The sequence below is a fragment of the Haliotis asinina genome, chromosome 7, assembly GCF_037392515.1.
Source record: "Haliotis asinina isolate JCU_RB_2024 chromosome 7, JCU_Hal_asi_v2, whole genome shotgun sequence".
Lineage (NCBI taxonomy): Eukaryota > Metazoa > Mollusca > Gastropoda > Lepetellida > Haliotidae > Haliotis > Haliotis asinina.
In genome coordinates, this window is record NC_090286.1 from 12,707,505 (window position 1) to 12,725,275 (window position 17,771).

At 37.2% G+C, this 17,771-nt stretch overlaps 1 protein-coding gene across 3 annotated transcripts in view; it reads left to right on the forward strand.

Moving 5' to 3' along the window:
* The window catches only part of LOC137291627 (microtubule-associated protein futsch-like), a 163,269-nt gene that overhangs the window by 86,567 nt on the left and 58,931 nt on the right, over positions 1-17,771 (forward strand). For 2 of the 3 annotated variants that reach the window (XM_067823034.1, XM_067823036.1), the window contains 2 exons: positions 12,552-15,015; positions 17,112-17,633. In XM_067823034.1, coding sequence (XP_067679135.1) covers positions 12,552-15,015; positions 17,112-17,633 — 2,986 coding nt within the window. The remainder of the gene's footprint in view (positions 1-12,551; positions 15,016-17,111; positions 17,634-17,771) is intronic. The other variant, XM_067823035.1, reaches the window with a different exon arrangement.

Here is a 17,771-nt window from a genome sequence, read left to right on the forward strand (position 1 = left end):
AGTAACTTCCCTGTGATGTTCAACAGTAATGAAATATGTAGCACTATGCATGTGGATTTCATGTGATAAACATGTTGGATTTGAATCCATTGTGCATATACGCTATCTGTGCCATCTAAAAGTGTAGGGTGACCAGTGCATGCTTATATTACCTATTTCATGTATAGTTGAAGCTTATCAGCAAACACTTCAGGGTTTGGTTTCATCCCACTTGGGTCTTAGATTCCAACAGACACTTAAAAAAGCAGCTGTTGATTTTTGTGTATTTCAGAGTGATAGGTCTCTTATAAATTTATGCCTCTATGTTAAAAATGTTTTTGTATATATCATCACTATATGTATAATTATTGCTGCAAATTTGTATCACTCAGGCCTGCATGCTTCATGTTTAGAATAATGGAGTTTTGGTTCATGTTTAGGCAGTAGACACTAGTTATTGGTTGATATTGTATACAATGAAAGCGTTTGATGATAAGTTCATGGAATTTGTATGTTACCCAGTGCTCTAGATCTGTAGTGTTATGTATGATTAGGCTTTTGACAACACTGAGTACTAGAGTGACATGTCTTCATTGGAACATTTTGGACTTATTGCATGCATGCTAATAAATCTTTCTTTTCTTTGAAGTAAATTGTATTTGTTAATGTTACTTCAACATCAAAGATGTCTGTCACCTCCATACAATACTGACCGGCCATCTCAAGGGCCAAGCGGTCAGTTGTCATCATTAATCATCACCTCTTTGGTTTATGACCAAGAGATTGATATAACTGAGTCAGTCGTGTTACATACATACATCAAAGCTTGCACCTTTAACAAAGTCAAGTAAACACATGTTCCTCAATGAAGACCGATTCTTTAAATAATACTCCAGTGCTTTTTTGCCGAAAATCATTGTTGATTTATGAGGTAAGTGCGAATGTTTCAGAATGTATTGTTTAGAACATTGAAGAGCAGTTCTATTTTGTGTCTCACATGCAGCAGTGTGTTATATGCCTGATTGTCTTTAGTTTAGAAAATAGTCTTCATGAAACATATCGATTTGGTTCATTTGTTATCAGGCTGTACCGGAGGCACAGTCCCTTAAGGTGCCACAGGTCTGTAGCATTAACTGTATGACCTTCCTCCCAGACTCAGCTCACTTGCTGTGATATAATGGGAACACTGTGGATGTAGAGGGCAGCGTTTAACCTAACTTACTCATTACCTCATCACATGCAACAGTAATTTCTTCCTCATGATAGTGAATGCCATCAGATATCAAACTATTTGTTTATACTGAAACTATTTCAGTGATGTCAAGTCTTTCATGGTCATGTAGAACTGGGAAGGACATGAATGAATGACACTTTTTATGAATAACAACTGTTTTTCTTTTTAACAGATAGAAATGCAAAAAGTAAATATTGTTGCAAAGAATAAATAAGTTTTAATATGTTCATGAGTGTGATGTATTTGTATTACAGTGACTTTGAACCCAGGATGGACACCCTGGTGCTGACAAGTCTGCTATTGTGAGATATGATTGTAAGATTGGTGTACATTATCCTGCGGAGCTGTGTTTCTGTGTAGCCCAGTTCTGTGCAGCCTGTGTTATATTCTCGGGGCAGGATGATTATGTCTACCTTGAACTGTGACCAACTGTGTATGTATTTCAGGTAGTTCAGAGGCATCAGGAGGTGACATTGTTGTAGACACACCCTATAGTTGAATTATTGCCCAGTGTATGTTTTTTGTCTCCTGGCATGATAAATGTTAGGAAGAGGAGTTTTTGCCTCTGACACATTTTCCTTAAATCTTATGTGATATCTGGTTTTAAAAAGAAATATATGTGTGAAAATGTATTTTAAAAAAATCCAACCATCATCTGTAATATGATTGGACAATCTGAGAAAGACAATTACACCTTGTATATAAGTGGGTGAGTGAATGAGTTTGATTCTACACTGCTTTTACCACTGTTCCAACAATATTCATGGCAGGGGGACACCAGAAATGGGCTTCAAACATTGTACCCATGTAGGAAATCAAGCCTGAGACTTCACTGAGATGAAGGGATGCTTTAACCACTAGGCAACCCCGCCACCCTTTGTAATTATGTTTGTCCACAAATGTTTGTTCTGAAGAACTACCATGCTTGATGTTCCTGAAATATCAGTATTTCTCACATTAGTCTTCTTTGAGTATGTACACGTGTTTCTAAGGGCAGTGACCAGTGATTTCTACATCAACACCTATATGTCTTCCTGGCCACCAGTGTTGGTTTTGTCACTACAAAGGCAAGGAGATGAGTTACTCACTCAGTGAAGTGGGTTCACTCTAGTCCACGAGTTGGGACATTTAAACCAATACGAACACTCTTGTAAAACAGATTCATGTCATCAAGTGTACAGTCATGAAGTTCAAACACTTGTGATGGGGAGAATGACTGAGGCCAGGACAATGATGTTATTAGATAGTACAGTGACAGGCACTCAGCCGTGATAATGTTACTAGCAAGAAAGATACTTCCACACCATCCACACAAGGCTCCATTGATGGAGTGATCAACACATGTTCACCCAGATGTCACCACATCTCATCACTATGCCATGTACAAGTCTTGTATTGTCAGGAGTCTTCTTGAAATGAAGTATCATATATAAAGAGGTCACCATGTATGGAAAAAGTGAATTGAAAAAAGTTTTAAAAAAAGATGCTGGCTATGTTCATAGTTTGTGACAGCCTTCATAGAAAAGCCTGTTCTTGGGGAGAACCACTGACCGGAGAAACTATAGTTTTGGGGTGGCTTTGAACCAAACTTACTTGTGTTTGAACCATTAATATTATGAAAAGCCAGCTATTTCATATGAAAGACACCATCAACTTCTATACCACTTCTGTGATCTTTGTCTTTGTATTCTACTGTTTCATAATTTACAACTTTAAAATATTAAACCTCTTAACATTCCTCATGGCGAAAACATTTGGCTATTATATGAGATATATGTAGTTTTTATAGGAATTCTACCATCGGGACTTATGCTAATTTTCAATGTGTATAACGTGTACCCCCAACAATCCACACTGCCACAATGTAATGTGAATTTGTGCCTGAAGTCATTCTTCTGTATGATGTTGGAAATAATAAACCAATATGTTTAGATGTTACCTGGCCTATTGGATATTTTTTATCCAACATAATCATGTCATCAGAACATATACTGAAAAGCAAAAGAAATCCAACACTGTCTTTCTGACAAGTTTTTAGACAGAACACATGAACATAAATGCATACTTTTATATGATTTCATTATTTTTAAACCTGTTTTTCGTTTGCTGTTCAGGAAGATGTTTAACCAATTAATTTTATACATAATTGTGGATATGTTGTAGGCAGTGCATCCAAACACAAGTACTGAAATGTGCAATTGCTTACCTGACACATTATAGGTGTTATCAGTGGAGTCACCAAGTAGATATACACCAATCACCTGGTGCTATAACTCACTTAACAAGAAGCAGCCACATCAAAAGTATATTAAGCCTACATTTATGTTTATATAATTTGTGTCGAAAGCCTTTGAGGCTGTGGACAATGTAATCTAGCATTTTTAAGTCCCACTCACTCATAATCCAGTGAAATGTACCAGTAGATGTGTTGTAATTGCCTCACCTGTAATTGTACCTTTGTTCAGTGGATGCTTGGTCAGGTGAAAGGCATCAGGATCCCCTATTGACACACTGTTATCAGATTTCAGCCTCTGGCGTGAAGTCACAGGTAAAGTGTCAACCATTAAAATGAGAAAGGACATAATTGCAGAAAGGCTCATATGAAATGTGTCTGATATGAATACTATGTGTATTCTAGTTATTTCAAATGTTACTACATGACAAATATTACATAATGCCATGTGTGTCTTTATTGTAAGTTATTTCAAGGTATGGTGGCACGACAAGGCCATGGTTAGGTGCCCTTGGTTATTCATACCTTCTTGTTGACCCTGTATCCATTCTCTGTCTAATCTTCAACTCTTGTGACCACACCCACCAGTTGTATCAGAAACTCCCTGACAGTTACTTCATCATTTTCATGAAGTTTGATTATAGATATATTTTGGCATCATATGATATTAATCAGACCAAACAGTAGGTCGTGAGTGGCCCCAAGCTATATGTGATAACAAAATGGAGATGTGATACACTCTAGATTAGCAAGGTAGGGATCACTTCATGGTCATCGAGGCTAGCTAGTAGTCAGTAGGACACTGGGGCTTTCTGCTCATGTGTTACAAGTCATCTTTGAATGATGTTAAAAAACATGCTTACATGATCTGTTTTTATATCTGAACTTTTGCTATACCTGTTTGATAGCAGATGTCCAACTACATAATTTCAACATGAAAAAAAAGAAGTGTTCATACATTGGTAACAATCATCTAAATTGTTCATGCATTGGCGACAGTGATCATATTTGGTCATGCATTAATAGGAATGGTCATGTTTGCTCATGCATTGGCGACAGTGATCATATTTGGTCATGCATTAATAGGAATGGTCATGTTTGCTCATGCATTGGCGACAGTGATCATAATTGGTCATGCATTAATAGGAATGGTCATGTTTGTTCATGCATTGATACAAATGATCATATTTGTTCATTCATTAATAGGAAAAATATTTGTTCATGCATTGTAAGAATGATCATAACTATTCATTCATTATTATGAATGGTCATATTTTTTCATGCAAATAATGATTAAAGGAACCAGAGAAACTTGTGTGTTTGGATGAAAATCTCAGAACTTTAGCCAAGTAAATACGAAGAAAGGATTTGGTTTCACACAAGTAGCTTCAAGTGTCAAACAACAGCTGTAGGCAGAAACATGATATAATTGTTGATCGGTGTGTTGTTTGATTTGCTCTGTTTACGTGACATGATGAAGCATGTTTACGTGACACGTTAAAGCATGTTTATATAGATTGATAACAAAAACCTTGCAACTTTCAGGCAACAGTTTCAGTTGGAAAGATTTATAGATTTTTAATAATGCTTGCACTCACAAGAAACACTGGTTTTTGTCAGAACTATTTCATTATCTCATGCTGAAATTATGTGAGTTTTGAATCTTATTTTTTCTCTGTCAGTTTCTAAATGTCAATGAAAAAAAGTATATTATCTGGTTCAGAGTATTTGATGAGACTTGAGACTCTCAGGAAGCCAGATGTGCTAAAGAGACCTAATTTTGCTGATAGGCTGAGGACTTAAATTATTTATCTTCAGTGATATTGTCATGTTATATGTGCATTATACTTTGACAATAAGGCCTCTATCTACTTACCTGATACCTATGGTGCTTCTTGAAGACCTTAATCTTGCCTTTGTGAAATGATGGTTGTGACACACTGGACATGAAGTGTCTTGCCTTAAATAAAGGTGATACTCATCCATACATGACTCCTGTGTTTCCCCATTAATGTGACACCAGGTGCCTTTATTGTGTTCTCTAAAGACCTGATTATTACTTTTGTGTAATGATAATAGAAACGTCTAACACCTAGTGACTTGCCATATAAAAGGTGATGCCCACCCATACTCAACACCCTCTCTTTCCCCCTTACTTTGTGACACCAGGTGTTCTTATAATCACTGTCATATTCATTTGGACTTTTATATATCAGAGGCTAATAATCATTGTTATGTGTTGTTGATGATGAGGGTTCATCCTGTTATCACTTCTGATAAATCCTGACATAAACTCTTTTCTGTTATGCCTCTCTCAGAAGAAGAAAAAGACGGTAACAACTTCTTAACTTTGCATCACTGTTGAGAAGTGCATTAGTCTAGCATGCAGATTGGTTCTCCTGAGAATCACTATAATTGCATGGCTGTGGGGATAGAGACTTATGTTTAGCTGTTTATTCAGTCAGGAGCAATGACTTGCCACAGCGCTGTTTTAAAGAAATACTCCATATCGCTCTGCTATCTCACTTTCACTCTCTTTCTCTCTCTCTTTCTCACTCTCTCTCTCACTTGCTCACTTGCTCAGTCCACCACAGACAGTGTCATGTCCCCCACAGTCAGCATGGCTCCACAGCCCTCTAACATTCCACTCCCCTGGCATGTTGATTAGATCTCTGACTTCAGGAAGACTCTGATACCTCTGTGTTATCTCTGTTTGTGAATGTCAGCCTATCTGTATGACGCCACACTAGCACTGACCATGAATACTGGAGAGTTCAGTATCTTGCCCAGTACTGAAGTTGATTGGTTGGTTGGTTGGTTGGTTATTGCCTCACTCAGCAATATTTCAGCAATATTTCAGCAGTATGACTGTAGTCTGTAAACAATCAGACAGTCCAATAAACAACAGTATGAGCATTGATCTACACAATTGGGATATGATGACATATGCCAGCCAAGTCAGCAAGTCACTCAAACTCAAACCCATTAGTTTTCGTATGTAATTTTGATCAGCTATTCAATCCTGTTATATATTTTGGTACATTGAAAATGCTTTTGCTGTATTGTTAAAGTGTTGGAAGAAAATGGTTATTTATAACATAAAAGTAGCGCTTTTCTTAATGTGGCTACTCAGTTTCATGTGATCAGTCTTTGTTCATTGTCATGTTCTTTGTTTCTTAGAGAACCTTTTACTTTAATGCTTTTTATCTGAATTTCTTTCATGGTAAATAAGGTAAAGCATGTGTGTTGCCGTAAATTCTTGGTCCTTGTTGACTTTTGTCCATTCCATATAAAACCAGATTGGAAAAGACAGTGCATAATGCTGAGTAATATAGTGCATTGTCCTTATCTGTGTTGAGGTTTCATAATGATGAATTTAACTGAAAGACATATCATCTCGTCGTCTTGCTGAGGTGAAATTCACATCTATGCCTGTTTACACAAATTTATTCTTCAGGCTGCAGCTACTGTAAGTTGTCAGATTGTTACAGTCATCTGGAAGTGTGCATGTTTATCTCCACAGTATTACATCTTCAGTCTGTTTCAGTAAATACCAGGGATCACTGGCCACCATAGATTTTGAGTTTTTAATGATGTATGAGTGCAGTTCACTCAGACTGGAACAGTGGTTTTATCAGAATTTATATCACTTCAAGACATTTCTCATACAAGTGGGGCATTTATACTAAAAGGACTTTATACCAATGTCTTCATAAGAACAACAGTTGTTGTCTAAATGGCACCCTCAACATCTAATTCCCCAAATATGGCTTGTCATTACTCTAAAAATTACATGTTAGATTGTCAGTAGAAGTTTCACTATCCAGTATCCATAATTAGTTTTGCCCATGATGTTTCATTGATTGTTTGATTTTTCAACATGCACAAGGGGTAGCCTAGTGGTTAAACTGTTCGCTCATCACACTAAGGACCTTGGGACTATTCCCCACAATGGTAGACTGTGTGAAGTCTATTTCTGGTGCCCTCCACATCGATATTTCTGGAATATTGCTACAAAGGGCATAAAACTCAGCTCACTGACTGCAATTGCACAAAAAAGGGGAAGCTCATGATCACTTCTTTCTGTGAGTGATGATGACAGCCTGTAAAATAAGGGGTATAATAGGGGTATAATGACCTTACCCCACTGTCTTCATGAATAAATATACTGGACGAATATAGTTAGGGATGTTTGTAAATTATTTGTGAATATAAATTATTGAAATTATGAATAATGATGTACATGTATTTATTCACTGACATACTGATGAAATATGACTCATAAAAATGCCAATATCCCTAACTTACTTTATCCAGTATATAAACTCTGAGAACAAGACAATCATTTATGATGCTTATTGAAACAGATATCATTTTGAGGTGTTGTCAGATATTATGGTTATTTTGATTTGTTTTTGTCACTGATGGTGATATTGTATCTAATATGGATTAGTGATGGTCCAATTTATGGGGATTTATACCACAGATTGCCCTGGATGAGGGTTGCCCTTTGTTTGAGGTTCAAGGTCAACATGCATTGTCCTGTGTAGGAAGCCCTGTCACAGAATCTTGGCATTAGCTGTTTATCTCAAATAGGCTGCAAATAAAGTGGAAATGATCTGTTTGTTGCAACAACAGTTGGTGTTTGCCTATAAAAGCACCTCCTGTGTGGCTGTGCTCTTTTGTAGTTTGAACATTTGAGGTTTTTCACCAGCCTTTTGTAAAGTAAAGTAATTGAATAAAGGTTTTAGATTAGTTCAGGTTTTGTTGATACTTCTTTGGAGAACTGGATAGTTGTTTTAAAAATACCTTCTTTGGAGCGTTTTTAATAACCTTGTACAAATTCCTTTGAGGACTATTTTTTTATACTTTTTATGCACGATTCATTTGGTCATGAAGTTTGAGTTGACATGTATTTGGGGAGGACTGCACCAGGTACCTGTTTGTCATGAGATGGGACCTGCAGCATGAACGTCACACTTTACAGTGTGCCCCACAACTGTTGTTTACTATGATCACTTAGGGGGAATTTTGTGATGTATGGATGTGTCAAAATATTGGGAGCACAATTAGAATTGCATACTTTTGGAATTGATTTACACAGGCAGATAAAATACAACAGATTTTCAAATTGATACAAGTACAGAAAAGAGAGCTCACTCAGGGATGGCAATTTTGTGCAAATCCGTGGATTTCCAGCGATTTTATTTCAAGCTGACCAGTTTTGTAAATCGTCTGAACCCCCATTTGATGACACTATAATAAATTTTCAGCTGAAAAACAATTTTCCTGTTGCCATCACTGATCACTGGTCATTTATATTTTTCTTTTCTCATAAAACTAAAACAGAAAAAGATATGTCACATGCTATATTTTTTTCACTTTTCAATAATTAGTTCAGACTGTTTCTGCATCTTCACAAATACCATGACACGTCACAGTATTGTAGAAAGTAGACCATTACTACAGTTAAACTAATTGGCAAATTATATAGACATTCACCTGAAACTCAATACGGCATAAACCATACCACATAATCAAATGAATTGAAATTATTGAACAAAGTATTATAGAGCTCCAGTAATAGGTAACAGCCCACAGGTTATATCCTTAGCTGAGTAAAGTCCTATTCAGCTTTTATACATCTGATATTGTAAATTGGTAATCGAACAGAGGACGTCTACCCGCGTCCTGCTCTCAACTGACCAGTCAGGCACAAGGTGGACTTCCATTGTATCATGTATTGTGTTAAAGTGCTTCAGTGATGAGCCCAAACAGACTACAGTTTGTTTCAACGGGGGATAAATGTGAGGATAAATTTGAGAGCTGCAACCGTCTTCATATCCCTGTGCCCTAGTGAATGTGTAGACACATTGATCAAGGTGGTTCGGGACTTGGAGGCTGCATTGTTTTACCTGATAGAAATTCAATTTTCGGAAGCCGTCTTGGCCTGAACTTACCTGGAACTAATTGCAGAAGGTGGATTCTTGACTCTTGCTCAGGTAAATTAGGTCAGGTAATTCAGAGGATTACGCAGGTTCAGATTCTTGGAGCCTTGCCTGATGTTAGGGAGTGGGATACACTCGTGGTCAAAGTAAGGTTCCATTCCTATTTCTGATGCTTATATAAACAGCTTCACATTCCGAGATGCTTATCAATGTGTGGTATAATACCAGTTGTATGTACTTAAATACTATTAGATGATACTACTGTGTTCAACATTTTGTAAATGTCTCATGTAATTGGAATATTTCAAATTCATTATTTTGAACATACTTTAGGTGCATGCTTTCTGCTACCAATAACACTGTATTTGTAAAGCTATTTCAGTTGTATTGGATATTGTTAAAAATGGTAAAAAATGTTGTCATATTTGCAACTGAACATAAATATGTGTAAATTGTGTTCTCCACACCACATCTATGACACAGCATGGCACTTTAACATCATGACCGTATGTAGTTTGCTGGTGGTATAATTGTAACTGCATAAGCTGTTGCAGCACCAGTGCTTGCTGTTCTTGATACTGCTGCAATGCATGTATTCACATACACATGACGTACATGTACATGACAGTAATCAATAGCTATGCATGCAGCTGGCTGTCTCGTACAGTGAAATACATGGTAGACTGTTCTATAGGTTGTCAATAGTTACGGCTTGAAAAAAGGGAGTTATTAATGATTGTGGAAAGTACTGATGATCGTAAATTTTGATTGATTTTAAGCTAGTCTGATCCTGAATTGATATACCTATGTACTATAATATTAGAAACAGTACATGTCTAAAATATGGATTCAGTACTGAAATGGTTGTTTAATGGAAAGTACTGAAAATGTTAAACCTTGACCCAGAGAATATAGCCTGACCCAGTCTGTATGTTCTGAAAGATGTCATTTGTGTAAAATGCGAAAAAGCAATGAAACTTATATTACTGGCCCACTGACAATCAGCAGAGACACCAGGTGTCTGTGAAAGGATTAACATGTCATACTGGTTGCAGTATCGACTATAGTATGGATTTTTTAGAGGGTTAACATTCCGCACTCCAATTTCACGTGTGCATTCCAAATTTCTTTTAGCACAGATACCCAACACTTGAAATATTAAATGATATCCCAGTATTAGGGGTTTTCGATGATATAAGACAAAACCATAATTTTTATCTTTAATATCATTTTAAGTCTTGATTTTGCTAACCTTGAGTGTTAATGGTATATTCATCTATTTCACACAAAAGTATCATGTGTTTCCAGCAAAAATAGCATTGATGACATCACATCGGCGAAACTGTAGTCGCTTGCTACATCCTTGTATTTTGTATGTATTTTTGATGATGAGCCATACTTTTCCCTCCGCACTGCGAGAGAGTGTTTTGATCACATGACTTCCTGTTTCATACATAACCTGTCACTAGCAGACGACTGATCTTGCTGAATTTTGCTCGCTATTTTTTGTTATACAAGAAATTGATTGCATCTGAAGTGGTATTAACGATCGAGGGTAAATAATATTGATGTTCATTTGCTCTTTTCATAACTTAATTTCTTGATTTCAATTGTCAATAGAACATCTCATGACAGGAACTAGGCATCTGCCCTACCAATAAAACTGTTTGTGCACTCCGATCGTGTACGTACTTCCTCGATATAGCGCAAGCAATGCAATCGTCGAAATCACCAGAACGCTTTAGGATATATTATGACATATTTCAGATATTAAATGGTAAACTATGAGATATTTCAAACACCACACACTTTGCTTCATATGTAAGATGGAAAGCTGTCAATTACTTCAACTTTAAATGGTTAAGCTTACCTAAGTGGTAGGCTATTAAATATTTCAAGAATAAGTTCATGAATGAGTTTGAAAGCTGTCATTTTCTTCAATCTTCAAGCATCAAATGGTTAAGCTACCAAATATAAACTGGTTAGCTATTATGTCATGTATGAAATATTAGAACTCCTTCCAATGTAAGGCATAAGCCACCAAGCCCATGAAATATTACAAGTAAGGTACCAAGTCATTTTCTTGAATGTAAGCCACCAAGTCCTTCAAATATTACAAGTAAGCTACCAAGTCCTTCATATATTACATGTAAGCAACCACCTAATTCAAATACAGTCAAAATCCTGATGAGTCAAATGCTGGTGTCTCAAATATCATGCATAATTTGAAGTACTGATTTTGGTCAAGACCATTTTCTTATTACTTGGTACCCAGTGATTTGACTCATCGGGAGTTGACTGTATTGCAATTAAGCTGCAACTCCTTTCATTCCATGAATTCTATCACTGACATCTGAATATTGCCGAGAAGATGGTTAGAAGGGTAGTACAGTTCCTTATGAAGGTAAATGTCCCCAGGCTGAAGTGGAATAGATTTATGTGTGCCTTGCTTGACAGGCTTCAATTTTATGTCTCATGAAACACATGGTCACTGTTTGGACTAATGGAGGTCTTTTTGTGACCATGCTTTCATTGTGTTTTCCTGAATAATTCATGAGCTCCTGTATCATATTCTGCCCGTAGTGAGTATCCTTGGGATAAGTGGGTTACTGGAGCTGTGCATCAACAGAAGGAATGGCTTGTACTTTTTCACCTGTCATAGACATCATCAAAATGCCAGGACAATAGAGACAGTTTCGAAGAAACTGGATGCCATTTTTTATATCCTGTCCTTCAGAAAATAACAAGAAATGAGCTGATGTGGATGAAAATGAAAATATCCATTTATAAAATCATGTACCACTACTCACCACATGTCACTTCTCAGAAAGAATGAAATAAGACTTTATGAGGACCAGGATTGGTCTCAAAAGATTGGGGGATGACTGTAATCATATGCAGGTAATCTATGGATCACTTAGGCTGTCAGATTCATAAAAATGTGACCAGATCATTTTCTGTGCCCCTTTGATGAGGTAACCTGAGCATTTATTTTACTTAAAAATGGTTGTTGTTATACCTTTGAAACACATCAAACACAAAAAGATTTGACATTGTTATTATAAGTTAAGTTGCTGTTATTTTTTATTGTATACTGCATATAGTTAGTAGACTTAGTTGTTTTCCTCACTTTGATGCATGTGTATTCATTTTACAGAGAAACCCTGAGGAATACACTGCAAGGAAGCGTGCCAAGGAGGAGGAAGAGAGGGCGGAGAAACTGCGACATCAGCGTCGTGGTGGCAGTGGTAAGGAGAACATCAAGAGGCACAGCTATACGTCCAAGCCTGATGAAGCTATACAAGCAGCTAGAGAGTACCGCATAAAGAGAAGGTCCCTACATCTTGAAGGAAAGTCTGAAACAGGCACAGAGAGTCCACCAGTAGTGAGAAGACCTCTTGAGTCTCCTCGTCAATCTCCCCGGCAGACACACAGGAGCAAGATCTCTTCAGAGTCAAAAAGTTTTGTTGAACAAGATTTAGGCCAGTCAGAAACCATATCAACATCTGCGCTGGTTGTTGAAAAGCTTGACTTGTCATCACTTGGAAACAACCAAGAAGAAGCTGAAGGTAAACACAAGAGTCCAGGAAGAACGCTGAAAGAAAATAATATTCAAGAAGCTAAATCATCTGGTGAAAAGACAGAAAGGGAGGTAACTGAAACCAGCTCGCAAAAAGCTCATTCAAGTTCATCCACTCCAGTTAAAAGTCCACCTCAATCATCCTCAAAGAAGTCGAGGGCTCCTCCTCCACCACAAGCGTCAACCAGTCCTGGCCCTACCAGTCCAAGATCTCCGTCCATAACAGAATCTCCAGAAAGATCTTCAGAAGTTCTAACTCCCACTTCAGTTTCAGTTAAACCTCCCATTGCTGCCAAGCCTTCAGTTCCTATTGCAGATGGACCTCCACCTGTGGCTCCACCGCGATTAAAGAAAAAGAGAGCATCAACTAAATCAAATTCGTCTGAAGAATCTGTACAGAAGGTAAATGGTTTAGTGTCAAGTAAAGATTCATCCTCGACAAAATCTGAAGCCACATCGCCAAGGGTTGAACAGATTTTACAGAGTCCTCAGGATATATCCAGTGATAAGGCAGTCAACAACACACCAGAATCTCCTGCTAAAAGACCCACTGACCTGGGCATTACCTCAACGGCAAGTTTTGTAGAATCCAAAGAAAAGCCTTTGATTCTTGAAAGTTCTCTGGAATCTGAAATATTTGGAGCCTTAAATTCCTCTAAATTGTTTAAAGATACTGATGCATTTATTTCCAACTCTGATTGTGCAACAACAGTCACTACCTCCACTGTAACACAAGTTCATGAACAGAAAGGGAGATTGAAGTCTCCTGAAACTGTTGCTGTTGTTACCAGAGAAGTGAGTATCTCACAGTCCTCCAATATAGACACCTCAGTTACTACTGAAGGTGCAAGCCAACTTCCTCAAAATAGTGAACTATTTGGTCACTTTGATGCTGGAGGGCATGGTGGTGCTAGGCCAAAAGTGAAGCAAGAAAAGTCAAAGAAGGAATCTGTCAAACAAGAAACTGTGAATCAAGAAAAGTCAAAGAAGGAATCTGTCAAACAAGAAACTGTGAATCAAGAAAAGTCAAAGAAGAATTCTGTCAAAAAAGAAGCTTTGAAGCAAGAAAAGGCAAGGAAGGATTTTGTCAAACAAGAAGCTTTGAAGGAAAAGTCAAAGAAGGAATCCATCAGACAAGAAGCTTTGAAGCAAGAAAGAACACTTGTGGAACAGAAAGGTGAAAGGGAAGAAGAAGAGATTGAGACTATAATTGAAGAAGTCATTGAAATCAAAACTGCATTGGACAATGCAGGCAATCCTATTCTAGATAGCTCAGCTCCAGGATATACATCTGAAATTATCAGCACAAAGAAAACTGTAATGACACAGGTTATTGAGCCCAAGGTGAGCCTTGAAGAAAGTGCAACTGAGGTTCAGTTCCTGGCAAACAGTGACATTAAAGATAAAGTGAAGAGCCCCAAACGAAAAGCACCAGCACCTCCTGTTGCAGGAACCTCATCTATCCACCAAGTTCACACCAACATTTCAAACATTGAGGCCTCACCAAGTTCGACCCCACCTTCAGTGAGGGTCTCAAATGGGTCCAAGAGATCATCAATGCTGGATCATCTTGGAGGAACTGCAGCTGCAGGATATGAGTCTGATGCATCAGATGCTAGCTCTGTTCCTCCACCCCTCCCGGACTCGGCCCCACCCCCACTACCAACCATTGCCCCACCCCTCGCCACACAAACCAGTGGCGAGGAGATAGTGGAAATTGATTTCAAATCTTCATCACTCCATAACTCCAAATCTTCACCGACAGGTAACGCTATGATGGAAAAGTTAATTGATTTTGAGTCCCATGATTCACCAGCTTTTACTAATGAAGGTGAAGGTCGCCAGATCAAAAGTTTGGCCCAATTGAGGGCTGATTTTTTCGGTCTTGATAAGCCCTCACCCGTAAATTTAGACGATAATGAGATATCTAATTCAAGCATAGATAATTTTTTCTCTGATATCAAAAGACTTGACAGCAGTGTGACAAAGGAGTCTGAGGGATCCGAAGATGAATGTGGATTTAACGCTACTTTCTCTCCAGGTAAGATGACTCAATGGAAAACCATGTAATCCTTAATGAAATATCAAATCCAATAATCGTTAAAAGAGAATATGAAATTTTTAATCAACTTCCATATCAAAATATTATGGGCTGAATAAATTATTATTCCTATTATTTACTCATCAGATTCTTGTGCAGCCTTATGAAGGCTATAATATACTAGCTAGCTTAGTGCTTAAAGCATTCACTTGTCTCAGGCAAATGATTCATCTGCCTTGATATTATGAATTATGTGATATGACATTGTTTAATATGAAACAAATTCTTTTTTAGGTCATTTCTTTTTGAAAGCTCAGGATGCTTGATATGAAGTATAAAATCAAGACGTGAAATCTTTTTTTTTTGTCTTCTCTGTTTTAAGCGTAAACAATAAAGATAATGTGTGAGGCATATATTGTAATGAGGATATAATTTAAACTGAATAGCAAAAAATAATTTAGACTTAATCTAGATCACTGCTATTATATGGGATGGACCAGGTACTCAAGTAACAACTGCTATTCACATTACTAATGGTTGTTTAACACAGGCAGCAGTGTGTACCCGAGCCTTCATTGTTCTCATGCAACCTATATTCATGTATACATGCACTATTATGTGTCAAGCCTTGTTGAAACTGAACAGTATGGAAAGTTTGTAGGATGTGTCTCTTTTTCTGAGACTTTAATATTTACAAATCTGACTATCACTTAAAAGCCTTTTTTATCCTTTAACTTTTAAGTCCATGGTGAAAAAGAAAAATATTTGTGTTGGTAATTGAATTCATGTATCAGACTTAAGAATTTAATTCATAAATAGAAGACATCTCAAGACATGGTACAAGGCACTAATGCCTTTTTTTGACTTTATTAATTGATTAGAACATGTGTGAAACTTTCCTATGACCATATATATATATACAAGGTTGACTGAACTCATGTTGTATTTGGTCTAGGGTCTAGGCTGGTACATTTTAGGCGACAAGTTACTAGACAACTGGGTTTGACTGCATATCAGGGCTTCTCACCTGTGTCGGGATGGCATAAAGGCAGCAGTTGACTGATCATACTTTGGGATATCACCAGAATGAAAGTTTCTGATTTTTGGATCATTCCAAAAATTGAATTACATACAGTGTGTGGACAACCATGTTGTCCCCATTAATGTAATGTCAACATTCCTGTATCAAATTTTCTGTATGAAAACTCATGAGCATATGATATGCTTCTGTTTGAACCTGAAGTATTGTACTTTATGTTGTCAACCATGTTGAAGCCCTGAACATGTGTTGTTTTGGCGTTTGTGTGATCTGTGTTGCTTCATACTGCATTTATGGTCAGGAAGATACCAGACTAATTGTCAGTATCTCTAATAATTGGGTAATTGATGATATATGTTTTTCAGTTTCTGAAAAATGCTTCAGTGTGTTCGTAAACAATGTGACAAAAATATACGTAAATATACAACTGACTTATAGCAGAGAACTATTGAATTGACTATATTTGATTGTGAGATGATAGTGTGATATTTTATGAGTACTTCTTTCACTTCCTGCTCTGCCTGTTTTTGTTTGCTGTAAAATCATTCTCAGTTCATGTCATTCACTGTGATATCTAATCTGATTTTGTCAACTTTTATATGGCCATGATAATTTCAGAGTTGATTACACTACTTCTTTAGTCCTTAATCTCACCTCTCCATTGATGATGTCAAAAATTAATTACAGTATGCTTTCCACAGACAAGTTAGGTATATAGCGTTAATCCAGTTCTCATTTGGAAGGTATTTCTTGCAGCAAGGTTCATAAGACTTTGTAAAGATAAATTTAGGTTAAGGGAAAACCAGATAACAGGAAAACATGAATGAGTAGATATTTTTGTTTAGTCTTTACTTTGCCCTAAATTTGTCATCATTAGAAACAGATAACTTGAATTGTGTAACAAGCAAAAAAACAAAGTCTGGTCGTAAATTTGTGGGCTTTTCTCATCATTATATAGGCAAACTGTCACCTTTCTTGCATTGAGAATAATGTTGTTAGTGAATATTATTCTTGTCTGTGTTATATTTTACAACAATTGTCCATGGGTTTCTCTTAGGCGACAGCGGTATTCTTGTGTCCAGCCTCCCAACATCTCCTGATGAAACGGACAGCTCTGGCATACAGCTCATCTCCTTTCAAAACCAGATGTACTCCAAGGGCAATAACTCCAGTGATAGAGATTCATCTTTAGTACGGACCAGCGTAGATTCTGCCTTCGAGGACAGCATAAGTCCAACCTCATCCTATCGCTATGAATCAAAGGGAGGTAATCCAAGATTTCAGAAAACTGAAAATGATGACAGGTTTGGACAGTCACAGAGCGGGGTTATCTCCCCTCGTGGGAAACTGTATGACTCTGATGAAATGGTTGAAAAAGCTAGACAATTTGCAGAAATTGTCCAAAAGCCAAATTTTGTTGTCAAGCGGGAATCATCTACACCAGATGACTTTGACCAACAGAGGCTTCAAGCACTTGAGTTAGAGAGACGAGCAATCATTTCTCAAGCCACAGTTCGCAAGAAGTTTGGTCCTGGTGTATCGAGTCCCACCGAGGAAGGCCTACCACCATTTTATGAAGGTGAGATGATGATATAGTCTTTGAAACCATTTTGACTAAACCATTGCAGATCATGGATCATTACAGAGTGCTTTGTAATCCTCAGGGAAAGAAACAGGTTTGATGAGGTTTTTTTTATGAGTAAACAGGAGAAAGGAA